Consider the following 17,824-nt stretch of genomic DNA (forward strand, 5'->3'; position numbering starts at 1 on the left):
ATTTATAGTACAAATTTCCATGGCTTATGGATAACCGAGTGAGATTTCTGTACATGATTTTCTTTATCTTTTTTTTTTAAAAAAAGTGAACCGAGGCTGTAGAGCTTATAACTTCGGAAAAAGTGATAAAGGGATTCGAGGTGGGCTAAAACGACGAATGGTGGCAAGGCCCGAAGTGAGGAGCCGCCGGCCGTATTGCATAACTGGGCTACTCGTTTAACACATATTTTGGCCCAGCATTAGCATTACCACCACCAGACCACCAAATAAATAAATAATCAGAGTGATTGGGCTATAGGCTGCTCTACCTTCTTCAATTTCCGCCCACAGCGATTTACAAAAAGGCCCAAACCCATCATGTATGCAAAGATTTTCACGTAGTTGAATCTGACGAACATGCACGGTGGAGTAGCAAGGTAAATTTTACGTTTCGTGAACTTCAAAGGCAGGAAAAGTTTACAGTTGATCTAGCAATTTCAGGATTCAGTTTTTGAATGCACTTAGAACTTTTTAAATTGAATTAGCTTCCTAGTACTATTTCCTAAGGGCACATGCAGTAGCGATGCAATCTAGACTGTTCTCCTCTCATACGGCGAACAGAAACACCTGAGCAACAAAAGGCACCCCCGGGCTCCTTGCCACACCCCCACCCACACGCTCCACGACATTCGCCACCACCCCATCTCTGCAGCGCCCGTCCAAAGCCTCGAGCGTGCATGACAGACGCCACTACTCGCGGCACCGACGCGGTGGAGGCGCCACCGCCGGCGGCCCGTCTCCCAAAACGCCGAGCAATGGCGTCCCTGCGGCTCCTCTGCGCCCTGCTCTGCCTCCTCCGCCACCTCGCGGCCAGCCACGCCGCCGCCAGGGACACCGTCACGCCGGGCAGCCCGCTGACGGCCAAGGAGACGCTGGTCTCGGGCGGCGACGGCAACTTCGCGATGGGCTTCTTCACGCCGCCGGGCGCCAACAGCACCTACCTCGGCGTCTGGTACAACAAGGTGTCGCTCCGCACCGTGGTGTGGGTCGCCAACCGCGAGGCCCCGATCGCGGGCGCCGTCGAGGACAACCCCGGCGCCACGCTCTCCGTCTCCGCCGGCGGCACGCTCGCCATCGCCGCGGGGAACGGGACCGTGGTGTGGTCGGTCCAGCCGGCGGCGAGGCTGGCGAACCCGGCGGCGCAGATCCTCGACAACGGCAACCTGGTGCTCGCGGACGGCGTCGGCGGCGCCGTGGCGTGGGAGGGGTTCGACTACCCGACGGACACGATGCTCCCGGAGATGAAGATCGGGATCGACTACGTGAAGCGGAAGAACCGGACCCTGACGTCGTGGAAGAGCCCCTCGGACCCTTCCCCGGGCCCCGTCGCCATGGTCATGGACACCAACGGCGACCCCCAGGTGTTCATCTGGAACGGCGGCGAGAAAGTGTGGCGCTCCGGCCCCTGGGACGGCGTCCAGTTCACCGGCGTGCCGGACACCGCCACCTACTCCGGCTTCACCTTCAGCTTCATCAACAACGCGCAGGAGGTCACGTACAGCTTCCAGGTACGTACGTACTCTTCTTAAATAAACATCTACTACTTGACTGCTGCTTGCTTAATTTATATATATATATATATATATATATATATATATATATATATATATATATATATATATATATATATATATATATATATATATATATATATGTGCAGGTGCACAACGCGTCGATCATCTCGCATCTGGGCGTGGTGAGCACGGGCAACTACGGGCTGCTGCAGCGGTCGACGTGGGTGGAGTCGGCGGGGACGTGGAACCTCTACTGGTACGCGCCCAAGGACCAGTGCGACGCGGTGTCGCCGTGCGGGCCCAACGGCGTGTGCGACACCAACAACCTCCCCGTCTGCTCCTGCCTCCGGGGCTTCACCCCCAAGACCCCCGCGGCGTGGGCGCTGCGCGACGGCCGGGACGGGTGCGTGCGCTCGACGCCGCTAGACTGCCGCAACGGCACCGACGGGTTCGCCAAGGTGCGCCACGCCAAGGTGCCCGACACGGAGCGGAGCGTGGTGGACATGTCCCTGACGCTGGACCAGTGCCGGGCGGCGTGCCTCCGGAACTGCTCCTGCACGGCGTACGCCAGCGCCAACGTGAGCGCCGGCGGCCGCGGCATCGGCGACGGCACGGGATGCGTCATGTGGACCACGGGGCTCACCGACCTGCGCGTGTACCCGGACTTCGGCCAGGACCTCTACGTCCGGCTCGCCGCCGCCGATCTCGGTACGTACGTACTGTGCACATACCTACGCTAGCTAGCTTGTTTCTACTTACTACTACTGCTGCTGCTGCTGCGTATCGCATGTCTCCACGTGTAGTAGCTTAGTACTGCGCTGCATGCGATCTCGTATATTCGCATAATATCTTTGCCGGCGGCTGGCTGGCCGGCCGTCGTCGTTGAGTCCGTCCAAATCAGGGTTGCCGGCCGGCTGGCCGCCACCTCTTTTCTGGCGGCGGATCGGCGTCGTCGGTGACCACCGACCGGCCGGCGGCAAAGGCGATCGACGACGTCGAGAGGCACCGAGCGAGGCGTCCTGATCCAGCTGATCTACCGGCGAGTGGGCTACCTAGAGGCCGGCCATGTGTTACCCGTTTTATTGGAGGGGGGCGGGCACGCAGAGACGAGGAGGGGATGCCGAATGGGTCACCATAATCGATCAATCATCTTCACGCTTTAATTTTAACCCGTCCTTGTTACAGCACCCTCCATAGCGTGAGACCGCGAGATCTCTCAATAATCGAGCGAGAGCGAGAAAGGGGAGCGAAAAGGAGCTTTTGCTGAGCGAGACGCCGGTCCCCTTAGCCGGGAGCCTTTCCAAAAGTAGAGCACTACCAAAAGAAGCAAGCATGCAAGCTTTGGTTGCAGCAGCAAGCCAGCACCAGCTCAATGATAGAGGATAGGAACAGTTGCTGACGTTTTAAAAAAAAAAACTGTTGCTGGTTGCTGCAGCGTTGCGAACGAGACCTCCCCGGCCTTGGCCCTTGGCGTGCGAGTGCGACTCCACCGCGCGACGCCGTGCACCACCTGAGGCGCGCGCACGTCGGCCATTCGTTTCTCGCAGGCTTCCAGTACCTGCCTGCCTTTTCGCATTGAACGCACGTGCACATGCGTGTACATACATGGTTGCGCCGACCGGTCTGGGCTTGCGTGGTTGGGATGGAAATGATCCCCTCCAGCGCGGTAACTGTCGCTCAGCTTGCGTGTCGCACTGCCACGTTGGCCCGGGACCCCTGAGGCCGTCGTCCACGTCAGCTGCCCGTGACAAAATAGTAGCAGTGATAATAACAGAAAAAAAGGAAGCACGTGTTGTTTCTGTGACTCTGCGAGGTCCCTGTTGAGTTTCCGACGTGTAACCGCCCATGATCTATCGGCGCCATGGAATCTCTGCTTTTTTATCCACCGATCGCGAAAGCCGGAAAGCAACGGGAGGTGATCAAAGGATGCGGACTTTTGCAGAGGCTGAAGTACGGCTGCTGCTCTCGTTTTCATTTAAAAAGAAGATACTGGTATTGCATGGCAGCATAGGGCGACGATGGGCCTAGCAGCCCCTGCAGTGGGCGCCGAGAGATCGGTTGGTGAAATTTCGTGTTGGAGAGGGTACGGTGGGAGGTGAAGAACGCTGACGGCTCCGCAGGTAACCTAGCGCTGCGGATAGATTGAGCATCATGTGAACAAGAATCAAAGAGGAAGAAAGCTTCCCGAATCCTGTAGAACCCACCTCCGAGCCAGGCGAAGCACGTCCCATCTGACACGCTCGGACATGCATTCCACGTTTTTTTTTTCCAAAGATGAATTCCAGGCTAGCTCGGTCCAACCGACCGCAGCCAGCCTGTGCTGCTGTTCCCTGCAGCAGCAATGGGCCGGCCGCACCGCACCGCACCGCACCACAACGGCCGCATGGGGCCGGCCCGGCCCGCGCCTGCTTTGCCAGAAAGAAGCAGCAGCAGCAAGCAGATCACATGCACGTCCGCAGCAGGGTCCCAGCCCAGGCCGGGGCAAAGGTAACCCCACGGCTCGGGGCCCCAGCCCCGCCTCCTCCTCGCGTCGGCGCGCGCGGCGCCGGCGGAGCCAATAGTTGGAGCGTCCAGCGTCTAACCCCACGGCTCGGTCCAGCGTCCAGCGTCCCGTCAACCACCCCGTCGCTCTACGGGAGATTCGGGGATCGGGTCTCGTCAGCGGCGTTCCACGCTGCGTACCACACGGGCAACCAGCGGGGGCCGGCGCGGCGGAGCGCCGCTGGCGGTGGTACGGGTCGGGACACGCGCGCGCTCCGCGAGTTCTGGCTGGTCGGGGCTGGCTGGACGGCTGGCGTCGCACGCGGAGGCTATCTAGTCGAGGCGCAGCGCCGGCTGTGCAGCCTTGTTGTGGCGTAGACCGCAGGGCCATGCCACGCTCTGAAAAAGGACATCGGGTGCACCCCGATGATGCAGACACCACACCTGAAACAGCCGACAGAAACTACGATGAGAGGTCCACGAATTGCTTAGTAAGTAAGGCGAGCTAGCACCTCACGTCCTCACCAAGACACCAAGCAGCAGCTCCGGCAAGCATGATGCCCGTGCCCTGGCGCGTCCCAGATCTCAGCAGCTAGCAACCAGCCGAGCTTAGGAGATGGCCATGGATTTTAGATCCAGTTGGCAGTCGATCACGTGAATCTGCGAAACCAATGTTCAAGACCAACCGATGTGTTATATATAAAAAAAAAGACCAACCGATCTCTTCCTCACTTGTTTCAAGCATGGCCACGTGACGCTAGTTTGAGATGTTCCAAGAGCATCGTGATGCAAAAACCAAACTGAATAATCTCCCACGTACAGTACTTTCTGCCACTATGTTGGTGACTGCAAACCTGCACGCAGTACCTTGCTTTCCTCTGCGTCTGACGACCCTTCGAACTAACATTCATGATTTCGTATACAGAATTAGCAAGCAAATCAAGGAGGGCACCTATCATAATCGCGGTTGGCGCCAGCGTCTCGGCACTGGTGCTTCTTCTGGCAGTTGCTGGTCTCCTCATCTGGTCGAGAAGGAAAAGGCTTCGAAGAACAGCTGGTAACATAACATGCAGCACACTGTCAGCAAACTGCTGTTCATCGCATTTCGTCAGATGACACAAATACGTGAACAGAAAAGATAGTAAATAAATATGTTTCTTGAGGTCGTCCTGACTTTTACACGATAACCACAGGATCAAGCAAATGGAGTGGTTCACGCAGCACTGGCCGTCGCTACGAGGGAAGCAGTCACGACAATGACCTGGAACTGCCAATATTTGATCTGGGCACAATTGCAGCTGCTACTGACGGTTTCTCGATCAACAACAAGCTCGGTGAGGGTGGCTTTGGACCAGTATACAAGGTACCACTCTATACATTCTAACATTTTTTTAAAAAAAGTTCACTCTAATAAACTTTGAACCCAGAATAAAGAGTTAGCATCAAGACGCTAATTGGTATCAACGGCAACTGATGATCTAAAGCAATGAAAGGAAACAGTAGTTGAGGTTTCTTGTCGAGGTTATTCACAAGACAACATGGTTATTCCAGATGAATCAGCAGGGATATATGCAAATGCCATTTCAAAGTTTCTGATCTTTGAGTTACGAGCTATTGCCATTGTATACCTAACTGGAATTTTCCATCAACACTACAGGGTAAACTCGAGGATGGAATGGAAATCGCAGTGAAAACACTTTCAAAAACATCGGCACAAGGACTTGATGAGTTCAAGAACGAGGTTCTGTTGATAGCCAAACTCCAGCACCGGAATCTTGTTCGGCTTCTTGGATGTAGCATTAGTGGGCAAGAAAGGATGCTTGTTTATGAGTATATGGCAAACAAGAGCCTGGACTATTTCCTATTTGGTATGCTCTTAAGTCTCAGCCAATATTTTCTGACCATGAAAGTTTGCTGATACCTTTCCAAAGCAAAACTAATCCCCTCCTACATGTCAACAGAAAAGGCCAATGTTGTACTTGATTGGCAAGTGCGGTATCATATAATAGAAGGCATCACTCGAGGTTTACTGTATCTCCACCAGGACTCGAGATACAGAATCATCCACAGAGATCTGAAGGCAGCTAATGTGCTTCTAGACAAGGAGATGACTCCAAAAATTTCGGACTTCGGCATGGCAAGAATATTTGGCAATGAAGAGACAGAAATCAATACTCGAAAGGTGGTTGGAACATAGTAAGTACGGTTACAGGGGATACTGTAATTTTACAAAAGGGAATGCAATGTTCATCATTCAAAGGAATTTTGCAATACTAATCAAATTCAATATGGCTCTTTTGTAGTGGTTATATGTCTCCGGAGTATGCAATGGATGGAATCTTCTCAGTCAAATCAGATGTATTCAGTTATGGAGTATTATTGCTGGAAATTGTTAGTGGCAGGAGAAACAGAGGAGTATATTCATATTCGAACAACCAAAGCCTTCTAGGCCATGTAAGTGAGAGCTTACCTCATATAATGAATGTAACTCTATTTGTCTAGAAAGCTTCGATAAAATCTGGCAAGCAACTTTTTTTTGTTCAGGCATGGAGCTTATGGAACGAGGAGAAAAGCATAGAGTTAGCAGATGAAAGAATGGGCGGATCGTTCAACTCAGATGAAGTGCTCAAGTGCATCAGAGTTGGACTCCTGTGTGTGCAAGAGAACCCAGATGACCGTCCACTGATGTCTCAGGTGCTTCTGATGTTAGCTACTCCTGATGCTGCCTCATTGCCAACACCTAAGCAGCCTGGCTTTGCAGCTAGGAGAGTTCTTATGGAAACAGACACATCATCAACCAAGCCAGACTGCAGCATATTTGACAGTGCAACAATTACCATGCTTGAAGGTCGATAGTAGTTAAGACTTGACAAATATCATGATAATTAAACTACTAGGTTCCTCTTCAAAAAAAAAAAATTAAACTACTAGGTGAATAAGTAATGTTGGTGTTTTCTTCAGTACTGTAGTATTGTGTGACTGAGCAACAGAAAATTGTATAATTATTAAATAAGTAGCAGCAACTAGAATTATGGTTGCTTTCATCACCAACAAGTGTCAGGTAATATCAGAAATTAAGAAAAGCTGGGCTGCCGCTTTTGCGTGCCACTAATTTGTTCATTTTTTACGATGCGTGTGTTTTTCTTGATCCTAGTTATCAATGGCTACCAAACTAAAGTCCTGAAGCAAATGAAATTGAAAAATATTTACCAGGATAATGCCAAACATAGGGATTACAAGAGTTACATTAAGCAAGTTTTCCGCAGCAACTGATTGCATACCCACATCTTAGGACATGGGTTAATAATTACTTAATGTAATCCAAGATCTTAAGAAATATAATACATTAGCGTAACACTTAATTGGAAGGGATCGCAGGAATAATAGATTGATTGATTAGAGAACCACGAGTACATATATATAGGGATGAGGGGAGATCTTGAGGCTTATGGAAACAGAACCAACAAAATCTCCCCGCTGTTATCTCTAACCGAATGCAATCAGGACAAGGCCCGGCCGGTCATGACTCAGCCAAGGCTGGACCCACACACGCAAGGCACATGCACGTCTAACAGTGATAATGCTCCAGACTGGCTCGGCAGATCCTAGACAGCAGAGGCTTGACCTAAAGAATATCTAAAACCACTGATTTGGCATATTTAGGTCGAAAACTTATGGCTCTCCAACTCAAATAAAAGAACCCTTTTCCCTGGAAGAACTCTAACCTGTTGCCAATTCCTTTATTAGCAATGGTAAACGAACTTAGAACCATGACCACATTTTTTAGTAAGAATATTAGCACCGGAACATACAGAAAGTTATCGTTGAGTCAGACCACCATTTGCTTCGAATATGAGAAAGCCATTTGAGAGCGGCAACTCTACAAAGGGCTAATGTCAATTTGTGACACTGACTATCAGTATTGGCTTATTTCTGCTCGTCCAGGTCCAGTGCTCCAGTTTTCAAGATTCAGAGGTACAAGAATACGAAGGAGTATACTTCAAGTGGGTACATGTGGTCGATGAAATTATAACGAAGGTTTAAAAGTGGAACCTGGTTGAGTTGAGTCAGCCATCAGGCATCTACAGCTCCCCAAAATACTGATGGTGATGTCAGTATGTCACTATCTGGAGAATAACAAAATGATATGAAATTGATAAAGACTATAATCTGAAGTATTTCCTTGTTGTTTTATCAACAGCAGCTGAATTCACAATCGAATCTCTCATCAACCTGAACTCCTGAAGCTTTTCCCTAATTCCCTGTTCCTAGTCTGGCACATCATATAGCTATGCAACAGCTTATTTCTTGGGAGTATACCTGACTGTTTGCATATAACAAATAAGTCACGCTACACTTATAAACAGCTGCTCATTAAGTCCATTTTCCCTAACTGAGGAGAAAGAAATAAGGGAAAAACAAGAAATCAAGAGCCAAGGACACCATTTGACAACAAGAAAACAAATAAATGATTACCATCACTGAATCAGAGCAGATGCAGGAACAGGATCCTGAAATTTGCCAAACACCTCGCTGAATCCAGAGAATCACAGGCAACCCAGCAAAGAAGCAGGCAAGAACCACATGAGAAACCAAAATCTTCCTTCAAGAAGCCGACAAGACCCAATATTCCACGCAGCAAGAACCAAGAAATACGGTGGTCGCAAGAACTGGGAGGAGCGTTCACCATTCTGCGACGCCATGATGCTGAGGAGGAGGGAGGAGGCGACGGAGGCAGCCGTGGCGTCGATGCACATGTTCAGCCACAGCCGCTCAAAGAAAAAGATGAGTAGACGAAGTGGCTAGAGGAGGAGCTTAATGGAGGTTGCGGTCACAGCGCCATGGCTGCAAAATTAGATTTGAATGGGAGAGATTGGAGAGGCATGGAGAAGTTGGAGAGAACAGCATGAAGGCATGGGCAGCGACACGGTCTGTGAGGAAACAAAGGGTGGGTAACACAAAGGAGAAAGAAGAAAGGCGAAGTGGTTCTTCCTATCTCAACTAAGCCTTGTATTGTGTGCTCAGCTGCACCGGCCAAACTCCATGATGCCATGTAGAACAATCACTTTTACTGCACAGCTGCAACGTGCCTGGTTTCAAGTATAAGCTTTGACATATTAAGGAAAGAATCCAGCAAATTATAGAAGTTCATTACACATGTGACAATTCCAATGGGTTTCTAATCTTTATTCTGCAGTTCTGAATTCCATAGTTATCAGACTAAACAGACTAACTTGGATCAAGTATCTAATTGATCTACTTTTGCCTCATAACTGTTTCTCAAACCGATCCAAACTTTGCAGTAAACAAAAAACATCAAGCAATGTCAAAACAAGAAAGAATAAGCAATCAGTTTGTATGGACTCTAGACAAGGGACCACATTGTTTAATGGATTGGCTGCTATTAACTTGATCAATTAAATTCTATACATGCTACAAAGTAGACGAGAAATGAAGAATCCCTTTGGAGTAGCTCCTGATATCCAAAATTGCCTAATTGCCTAACTCTCTTAGCTACAGAAGGGGAGAACAAGAGGTGAAAAGGAAGACTCACTACAGAATTTATACCAACTAGCTACGTCGTCTGCTTGAGCCATTCAGAAAGCTCTCAAACCGTGTCCCCATCAAAGCGTTATTAACATCTGCCCAGTTATCAATATGATCACACAATTGTTTAGTATGGATTTTCACATGCCGACTGGACAGCTTCCTCTTAGGCATTCTCAGAAAATCAAGGACATCCATGAGCTTCTGAAGAAAGAAAAAACAACAATGCTGGTTAGAAATGAAGATCGTTTTTGCCTCTACAGGATGATGTGAAGCAATAATGACTTACAGTGCGATTCCTGACAACATCCTCATAGTACAGAACAATATGTCTAGTGTTCTTGAAATTCACCAAGGCATCAGATGCTAACTTATCAGACCGCTTTAGTTCAGTAATCAACATTTTTCTGTCAATTGTTGGTTTATACTGCGCAAGAATTTCAGCCTACAAAAAAAGGATCAAAAGGATTGTCTTTTAATCAAGACACACACCTTCAACATTTTTAGCAGATAAAGTAGTTGTAAGCATATATGTTTGATTTATGATACCTAAATTTGTATTTTTCAATAAAATCTGACGCTGAGGTGCAAGTAAAGTAAAAAAAGGAAAGATATAAACCTCATCTTTGGAGTGCACATGAGCTTTATGAGTTCCGTTTAGTTGTTTCATGGCACTATCATGGGCATTTGCTAATATAGAGACATAGCGCTGGAGAAGATTTCTTCTTAATAGAAAAATTGCAGACACGCCCCTTCGGTTGAAGTATCTGACCATCTCTTGATGGTTCTTCATTAAACCCTGTAATTTTCACCAGAAAGATATAGCAAAAGGTTAAGCTAAATATATCTTTGGAAATTTACCACAGTATCATAATACAAATACCAATTCTTATGTGCACAAAGGACAAGTCAATAGATCTTTTCAAGTAAACATATATACCCAGAAGACTCATCTTAGATAATGAGTCTATCAGCCTGTTATGTCTGGCAAAAAATTCTATAGAATGCACAGAGGCATCATCTACCAGTAGCCATTGTCCGCAATAAACACCTTCAGTGTGTCAATCATCTATGTAAACCCAAAACACGTATCAGTTTTTTTTTAAGAAAAAAAGGTGGGGGGTAATGTTAGATACATGGTATATCCATGTAACCAAAGTATTTTTAACAGTCTGTTCAGACTTCAGATTAAGTTTCAAAAGGAAAAGGATAACAGAAACCAGCAAGTTGTTCAACAATAAAATGTTTCTACACTAGACAGTCACTTAGGGTACAAAAAATTGGGATGCAAAATGTTTTATAAATTTTGCTTCCACCTCCAATACAGCAATTAATAGAGGGATTACCTGATTGAGCATCCACTTCAACCCCACAGCAGCCGTGCACTCATTCTTAGCAGCACTGCTGTACCAATCCAGATTGTATAATTTATCCAGCGTTTTCGTTATCGCAGTGATGTTACTGCGTCTTTCTTTGACAGAGAATATCTCTCCATTGGAGCTAATATTCGGATGGCTATTCAACAACGTCTCAACCCATCCGCTCCCCGACCTCTGCATTGACAAGATAGCAAAGAACCTAACCCCCGTGCACACACATTCTTCCCTAACAAAACGAGGAACACGCAAGTCAGTCACTAACCTGAAAAATAATCGCAAAATCATATCTCCAAGCATATCATTACCTATCATAAGTATTCGGCGTCGGGTAGTGCACGTAAGGGATTTCTGCGTCTGGAATCCTGGGATCATGACAAGGCTTCTCCCTTTCCTTTTCTATCATGTTCGCCTGCATGAGGCCGAACAGCATCCCGTTTTGCTTCAGGGACAACGAGAATATGTACACGCCCACAAGCATGATCAGGCCCAATATGGCTACCCATAATGCGAGCGGGTATCTCTTAGCGGGCTTCGTGCTTACAGCAGCAGCATCCTGGCAATTGAAAAGGTTGAGCGGGTGCTGACACTTCATTACACGACCGGAAGGGATTTCGCATGAACCTAATTGGACACCCCCTCGAAACAATTACTAGGCAGATTGCAAAATGCGGAATCAAAATCAGGCCAGGGCACGGGGAAAGGTACTTCCAAGTAGGCAAGGCATCTCCTCCAAACCATTAATGGGGAAATACTAGATTCGCCAGGGGTAGGGAGGAGCATTCGACTGACCTTAGTGGCCGCGCTGGTATCCTCCACCACCACCGCCACCGTCCTGTCCCTCTCTCTCCCTGCCTCCTCCATCGAAGAACACCATCAAAAAGCACACTCCACCTCCGGCTCGGAATCGCCCGACGGGCTCCAACAGGCCGGCAATCCGTCGAGCCAACCCGAGCACGGGAACGACCCCTCTCTGTAAGGCGAGAGAGTCGGAGGAAAACGAAGGGGAGAGGCGGCTCGATTTGGGGTGGGTAGCGAAGGGGCCGGGGAGGCAGCGAACCGACACGGGAATGTAGCATCGGGGTGAGAGAAAGCAGGAGCGGGAGTGGAGGGGAGAGAGAGAGAGAGAGATCAGAGGTCCGTCTGGTGGGGACTCCTGGCGGAGTGGCGGATGGGCTGGGATTTTGTCCCGTTCGTCCTACACGGCTGGCTTCTGGCTACAATGGCGGGCGCCGCTTTGCCACGAGAGGAGTGATGGAAAACAAAAACAAAGTACTCTGCTAAACGCACGCGTGTTAAGCCAGATATCGGCATGTAACAGGCTGATGGACGGACCCAGGCCCAAAATGCTAAGCCGCCAAACATCGTGGGCTGCGTCGGTTCGTGACACATATGGGCTTCCTAGAAAGGCTGTGGTTCCTCTCTAAAAAAATATCGTCGTAATGGGGGCCTATGCTCGGACAGACACCTAACTCGGGCTGATCTGGGCTCGGCCCTACTTTGCAGAAAGGTCCAATTAGCTTCTATTGTTCCTTCTTTTTTTAAGAAAAAAATCCATATTACTCCCCTCAACAATTTACTTTGTCTACTTAACACCCTAAGCAAAATTTAGACTCAAGTTACTACCACAAACTATTTCAGTTCGTCCAATCTACCCCCTAGTGAGATTTCTTTTTCTTATTTCTCCACTTACAAGTGGCATTTGAACTTTAAATTTTGCAATGTAACTTATAATATGATGCTCTATGCTAGAAAAATAACATTACAATTTTTTTATTAATAGTTTCATGCAGAATTGTATTTTTGTGGTAAATTTCTTGTTAAATATTTTGTTACATGTAAAACTGATTCATCACACCATGAGAGAATAAACATGGTCTAAGCACTGGAACCAACTTAAGTCGGCTGACCAGCCAACAACAGACGAGCGAAGAAAATATACTTGTTATTTCCGTCAAAATTGAATCGGGCAACTTTTGAATGTAACCTCTACAAGCTGTAAACTTTACATCTTTTTCAAAAAAAAATTGGCAACGAAACCTTTGCTGTACAAGCTACCAGTAAAGCACAGGCTACACCGTCAGAGCAGCAAGAATTTCTAATTTCTACCGGTCCACTCCGATGACCAAGCTACCTAGCATCTATCGCAGTTATCGTGACATTGTTGGCCGTGAGGCCCTGGGACGACTCCGTGTCCGACGTGTTCTTCCCGATGTTCACCCCGGGCTCGTTGGGCTCCGGCACCGTCGCGTTCTCGCTGGCCAGCATCATGACCACCGACGACATCAGCGGCCTGTTCCTGGGCTGCACTTCCACGCACAGGAGGGCCACCTGGACGCACCGCAGCACCTCGCCGTAGTTGAAGCTGCCGTCCATCACCTCGTCCAGCAAATCAACGCTCCGCCCTTCTTTCCACAGCATCCATGCCTGAACATTCATCAAGGTGGTTAGAGAAAGAATTCAGAGAGAAAAAAGTCGTTGCTGCAAGTCTTTGCTGATGTACATGTTACTACTTACATATCTGAGGAGGTTGAGATCAAGCTCGACTTCGTAGAAGCCTCGGTTCCTCTTGCCGGTGATGATCTCTAGCACCATCACGCCGAAGCTGTAGATGTCGGACTTCATCGAGAACACGCCATCCATCGCGTATTCTGGAGACATGTAGCCACTGAGGAAAACCATCTCACTAGTCAGTGTGAAGGTCCACTTTCAGAACAGTGTGAAAATAAACATGACGATACAGAGAGGACACTTACTACGTTCCAATGACCTTTTTGGTATATTCAGTGGTCTGATCACCTCCAAACATTCTTGCGATACCAAAGTCTGAAATTTTGGGGACCATATTTCTGTCCAGCAGCACGTTGCTGGCCTTCAGGTCCCTGTGGATGATCCTGAACCTCGAATCCTCGTGCAGATACTGCAGACCCCGGGCGATCCCCAGAATGATGTCAAAGCGTTTCTGCCACCTCAGCAACCTCCGCTTCCCTTCGTCTGCACAACACATAGCATCAGGATGTTAAGTACATTATCTGAGGAAACTTCTTACGCTGAATACTGCGTGTTTCTCCAAGATTCAACTGACCAAATATGAAGGTGTCGAGGCTCTGGTTGTGCATGTACTCGTACAGGAGCATCCTCTCGTCCTCGTCGATGCAGCAGCCGAGCAGCCTCACGAGGTTCCTGTGCTGGAGCTTGGCGATCAGCTTCACCTCGTTCTTGAACTCCACCGCCCCTTGCATCGATCTCCGGGACAGCCTCTTCACGGCTACTTCTTGCCCGTCCTCAAGCTTCCCCTGTCAGCACATTGCAGGTTCCCGACGTTAGAAATGACGAAGGATCAGTTGATAAAAAAATCAATTTTTTTCTACCATCTGTAGGTTCATCCTAGTGTTAACTGTTCGATTCTTACCATGTAAACAGGGCCAAATCCGCCCTCGCCAATCTTGTTGTGCAGAGCAAAGTTGTCGGTGGCGGCCAGGATCACCTCCAGATCAAACAACGGGAGGTCGACGTCTTTCTTGGCGCGTTTCCAGTCCTCCTCCAGCGCCGGGTGTTTCCTGGCCCTGAACGGGAGCACGTCGTCTCCACCGCCCGGCGCCGACGAATCCGTCTCGCCCTGACGTTTCCTCCTCTTCCTCCAGACGCAGCAGCAGCCGACCGCCAGCAGGAGGAGCACGCCGGCGACGGTCGCGACGGCGGCGGTCACCACGCGCTTGCTGGGACGGCCCCCGCCGTTTGCTGGGAAACAGGCAGCGGCAAAAAGTTAGTTGGTGAACTGGAGGCCGCACGTTTCCACGACTAGTCAAAGCGCTCGTGTCTCCACTCTCTAGAGGTGCTTTCCCTCACCCTTTTTTTGAGTGCTGCAATTTTTTTTCAAAAAACATTATCTGAAGCCTTTTAATGCTTTAAGACCTTTTCAAACCACCACAAGTTGAAGCTTAGAAAAAGCTCGTGTTTTCAGTGTGCAAGTGCTTTACCCCTGCTGATGAACACTCATCACGCCCAGAAACCATGCTTTCAGTGGAAACGTTTGCCGCTAGTTTATCATATCCAGACAACTTTTTGGCCATTTCAAGCGTCGCTTTCAAGTTGGGAGGTGTTGGACGATCGCTCGCTGAGCACCATGTTTTCCTATTGACTGCACTCTGCACGGCACCTAATCCAGCGATCGTGACACGTGCATGGTTCTTTGCTGTCACAGGTAGCTAGTTGACCCATGCTACTACTTCGCTTCCGTTCAAAGGTGGCCGTTGAATTCTCTGCGCTGTTGGTATGCTACAAGAGAACAAATGCGACTCGTTCGAGGTTTTGAAAACTCCGACGAAGTTTTTTTTCCCCTGCAAATGTGTACGCTGAGTGATTTTCAGAAGAAGGTGGTTGCTGGGGACATTTTCTCTGCGGGGTTGGCGAGACGCACCCGATTCTTGACCGGGAAAAATGGGTTTGTGGCAGAATTCAAGTGGTGAACACGCTGTCGTGCGATGGTTTCAGTCCCAGGTGAGTAATTACCCGGACGATTAGACAGGGAGACCAATTAATCTCGACAGCTACGTTCTAGACGAGATGTGTCAGCTAAGTCTGAAAACAAGCATGGCCCAACCCACATTTCTACATGTGTCATGTCAGGTTCCTAACAATGATAGGCAGAAGTCATATAGGCTTGTGTGATGGCTGATGAGCAAGAGCAACGCACAACTTTGAGTAACTAAGATCATATAAAAACTGCCCAAACTGTAAACTTTATCCGTTGAGCTACTGAATTATTCGTATAAAGATTAGAGAAGTTTGTGCCAGGAAAAAAAATGTCGCGAGAGTCAGAACCTGCGGCGGCGGCGGCGGCGGCGGCGGCGTTGAGGGCGTCTATCTCCGACCGCGCGAGCCGTATGTACACGTCCTCCACGACCGTCGTGTACTGCCGCATGTCCAGCAGATCGACGGCCCAGATGACGCACCCGCGGCTGACCCCCCCGCTGACGTTGGCCGCGGCGTACGCCCGGCAGCTGCAGTTGCCCAGGCACACCTGCCGGCACTGCTCCAGCGTCATGCCGGCGTACACCGTCGCGTTCGTGGCCTCCGGCAGCTTCATCCGGTTCACCACCCAGAATCCGTCGCTGCTCCCGGCGCCGCAGCTCAGGTTGGTGCTCCTGACGCAGCCGCCGGTCCCGTCCCGGAGGTTCCACTGCTGCGGCGACCGCGGCTGGAACCCCGGCAGGCAGCTGCACTGGGTGGTCTGGGCGGTGTCGCAGTACCCGAACGGCCCGCACTTGGCGTAGTTGTCGCAGGGGTCGGTCGGGTAGTACCAGAAGCTGCTCCAGCCGTTGACCCACACGAACCGCTGCACCTGCCCCGCCGTGCCGTCCACGACGAGCCGCGAGAGCAGCGAGGACGCGCCGACGGAGTAGCTGTAGTACGTCTCGTCGGGGCCCGACACGACCTTGAAGGTGAAGTCGTTGGACTTGAGGTACGGCACGCCGGTGAGGATCTCGCCGTTCCACGGCCCGCTCGTGTAGACCTTGGTGGCGCCCCGGAGGAGGAAGAACTGCGGCAGGCCGCCGAGGACCAGCCTGAACGTGTAGGCGCCGGGGGAAGGGTCGGTGGCGCTGCTCCACGACGTGATGTTCCGGGTGATGCCGGCCCTGAGGTCCACCCCGAGCTTCATCCCCGGGAGCAGCGTGTCCGTCGGGTAGTCGTAGCTCTGCCACGCCACGCTCTGATCGGAGCCGCTCCCGTCCGAGCTCAGCACGAAGTTGCCATCGTCCCGGAGCCGCGCGGTGGCGCCGGCGGTCACGTTCCTGGTCGGCGCCGCCGAGGACCAGACGGTGCCGTTCTGGGCGTCGAGGACGACGAGGTGGCCGTCGGCGGAGAGGCGGAGGACGCCCGGGGAGCCCACGAGCGGGCTCTGGCGGTTGGCGACCCACACGACGGTCGGCCTCGGCTCCCGGATGTTGTAGTACCAAATGCCGAGGTACCTCCTCCCGCCGGCGCCGGCGCCGTCGGGGCTGAAGAAACCGAGCTGGAACACGCCCCCGGGCGAGACGAGCGTCTGGTTGCCGGCGATGGACGCGGCGAGGCCGATGGAGTCCGTGGATGCAGAAGGGGGGAGGAACGCGGCGGCCGCGGCGAGCACGACGAGGCAGAGCGCGCGCCCCCTCATGCTCGGGCGGTGATCGATCCTCCAGCTACTGTGTCAGGACATGGCCTTGCAGTTGAGCGGTGGCCTCTTGTGAGGAGCACCCCTGGACGCGCGCACGGCCGGCCGCGGCGGCTGCCAACCCGTTAACTAGCCTTTTGGAATCAGCGGGAAAGAGAGCGCGCACGTTGCCGTCTCGTAACGCGTGCGATTTGCGCGACGGTGCGAGGCTGCGGGCGCTCATTGTTCTTGTTTATGGTTGCGGGAACGCTGCTTTTGGAGTCGCAGGAGTAGCAGACAAGCCGTGTCAGCGTTGGGGTCTAGAACAGCTAGCTGGTTCTCACGCGGTCGAGCAGTCGGCCGTCGGTCGGTCCATGGCCTCCACTCCACCAAACGCGCCACGGCCGCCGCGCGGCGGTGCTGGAACCCCTGGGTTGGTTGGTGGAAGTACGTTGTGATGTCTATAGTTGAAGTCAATGAGAAGAAAAACAATGTGGTGTCTCATCATTGTCATCACCAGCACCATCAGGCTGAACGATGCCTCGCCAGCCTCGCTCGACTAACGGTGCCAAGCTCCACCTGGGTGGGGAATTGGGGATTGACAAGGGAACCCTACCACCGGCCGCTTAACCGCGGGTGGATTATTTCTTTTATATAGTCGTGGGCCATTATTTTTCACTTCTAGAACATGGGTACAAAATTGTTCCGCAAGTAAAAAAGATGTTCGAATACAT

General features: G+C 50.6%; 3 protein-coding genes across 3 annotated transcripts; 1 reads left to right on the top strand and 2 right to left on the bottom strand.

Annotated features, from left to right (window-relative positions):
- Positions 1-716: 716 nt before the first annotated feature.
- Positions 717-7,079, top strand: LOC112895258 (receptor-like serine/threonine-protein kinase SD1-8). Its single transcript, XM_025963201.1, has 8 exons — positions 717-1,547; positions 1,700-2,261; positions 4,960-5,091; positions 5,228-5,397; positions 5,692-5,902; positions 5,996-6,230; positions 6,338-6,488; positions 6,579-7,079. The coding sequence occupies exons 1-8, from the start codon at positions 717-719 to the stop codon at positions 6,888-6,890; spliced, it is 2,604 nt and encodes an 867-aa protein (XP_025818986.1). The 3' UTR covers positions 6,891-7,079.
- Positions 7,080-9,360: 2,281 nt separating this feature from the next.
- Positions 9,361-12,095, bottom strand: LOC112894177 (nodulation protein H-like). The gene is made up of 6 exons (XM_025961802.1): positions 11,750-12,095; positions 11,266-11,513; positions 10,928-11,186; positions 10,201-10,380; positions 9,871-10,026; positions 9,361-9,785 (listed from the first exon to the last, which is right to left on the bottom strand). The coding sequence occupies exons 1-6, from the start codon at positions 11,819-11,821 to the stop codon at positions 9,606-9,608; spliced, it is 1,095 nt and encodes a 364-aa protein (XP_025817587.1). The 5' UTR covers positions 11,822-12,095; the 3' UTR covers positions 9,361-9,605.
- An 822-nt stretch (positions 12,096-12,917) lies between these two features.
- LOC112894403 (receptor-like serine/threonine-protein kinase SD1-8) lies at positions 12,918-17,329 on the bottom strand. The gene is made up of 6 exons (XM_025962102.1): positions 15,782-17,329; positions 14,370-14,698; positions 14,043-14,253; positions 13,714-13,951; positions 13,475-13,625; positions 12,918-13,384 (listed from the first exon to the last, which is right to left on the bottom strand). Exons 1-6 carry the CDS (start codon positions 17,112-17,114, stop codon positions 13,088-13,090), a joined length of 2,559 nt encoding a protein of 852 aa, XP_025817887.1. The 5' UTR covers positions 17,115-17,329; the 3' UTR covers positions 12,918-13,087.
- Between the last annotated feature and the right edge of the window lie 495 nt (positions 17,330-17,824).

Source organism: Panicum hallii, chromosome 5 (assembly GCF_002211085.1).
Source record: "Panicum hallii strain FIL2 chromosome 5, PHallii_v3.1, whole genome shotgun sequence".
Taxonomy (NCBI): domain Eukaryota; kingdom Viridiplantae; phylum Streptophyta; class Magnoliopsida; order Poales; family Poaceae; genus Panicum; species Panicum hallii.

Excerpts from the sequence above, each read along its gene's own strand:
- LOC112895258 (XM_025963201.1), top strand. The coding sequence starts at position 717 with ATGACAGACGCCACTACTCGCGGCACCGACGCGGTGGAGGCGCCACCG. Across the intron at positions 2,262-4,959 it reads GCTCGCCGCCGCCGATCTCG|AATTAGCAAGCAAATCAAGG; the intron begins GTACGTACGTAC and ends TTTCGTATACAG. Across the intron at positions 6,231-6,337 it reads CGAAAGGTGGTTGGAACATA|TGGTTATATGTCTCCGGAGT; the intron begins GTAAGTACGGTT and ends GCTCTTTTGTAG.
- LOC112894177 (XM_025961802.1), bottom strand. The coding sequence starts at position 11,821 with ATGGAGGAGGCAGGGAGAGAGAGGGACAGGACGGTGGCGGTGGTGGTG. Across the intron at positions 11,514-11,749 it reads ATACCAGCGCGGCCACTAAG|GATGCTGCTGCTGTAAGCAC; the intron begins GTCAGTCGAATG and ends TTCAATTGCCAG. Across the intron at positions 11,187-11,265 it reads ACGCCGAATACTTATGATAG|GGAAGAATGTGTGTGCACGG; the intron begins GTAATGATATGC and ends TCGTTTTGTTAG.
- LOC112894403 (XM_025962102.1), bottom strand. The coding sequence starts at position 17,114 with ATGAGGGGGCGCGCGCTCTGCCTCGTCGTGCTCGCCGCGGCCGCCGCG. Across the intron at positions 14,699-15,781 it reads CGCCGCCGCCGCCGCCGCAG|CAAACGGCGGGGGCCGTCCC; the intron begins GTTCTGACTCTC and ends CCTGTTTCCCAG. Across the intron at positions 14,254-14,369 it reads GATTTGGCCCTGTTTACATG|GGGAAGCTTGAGGACGGGCA; the intron begins GTAAGAATCGAA and ends ATGTGCTGACAG.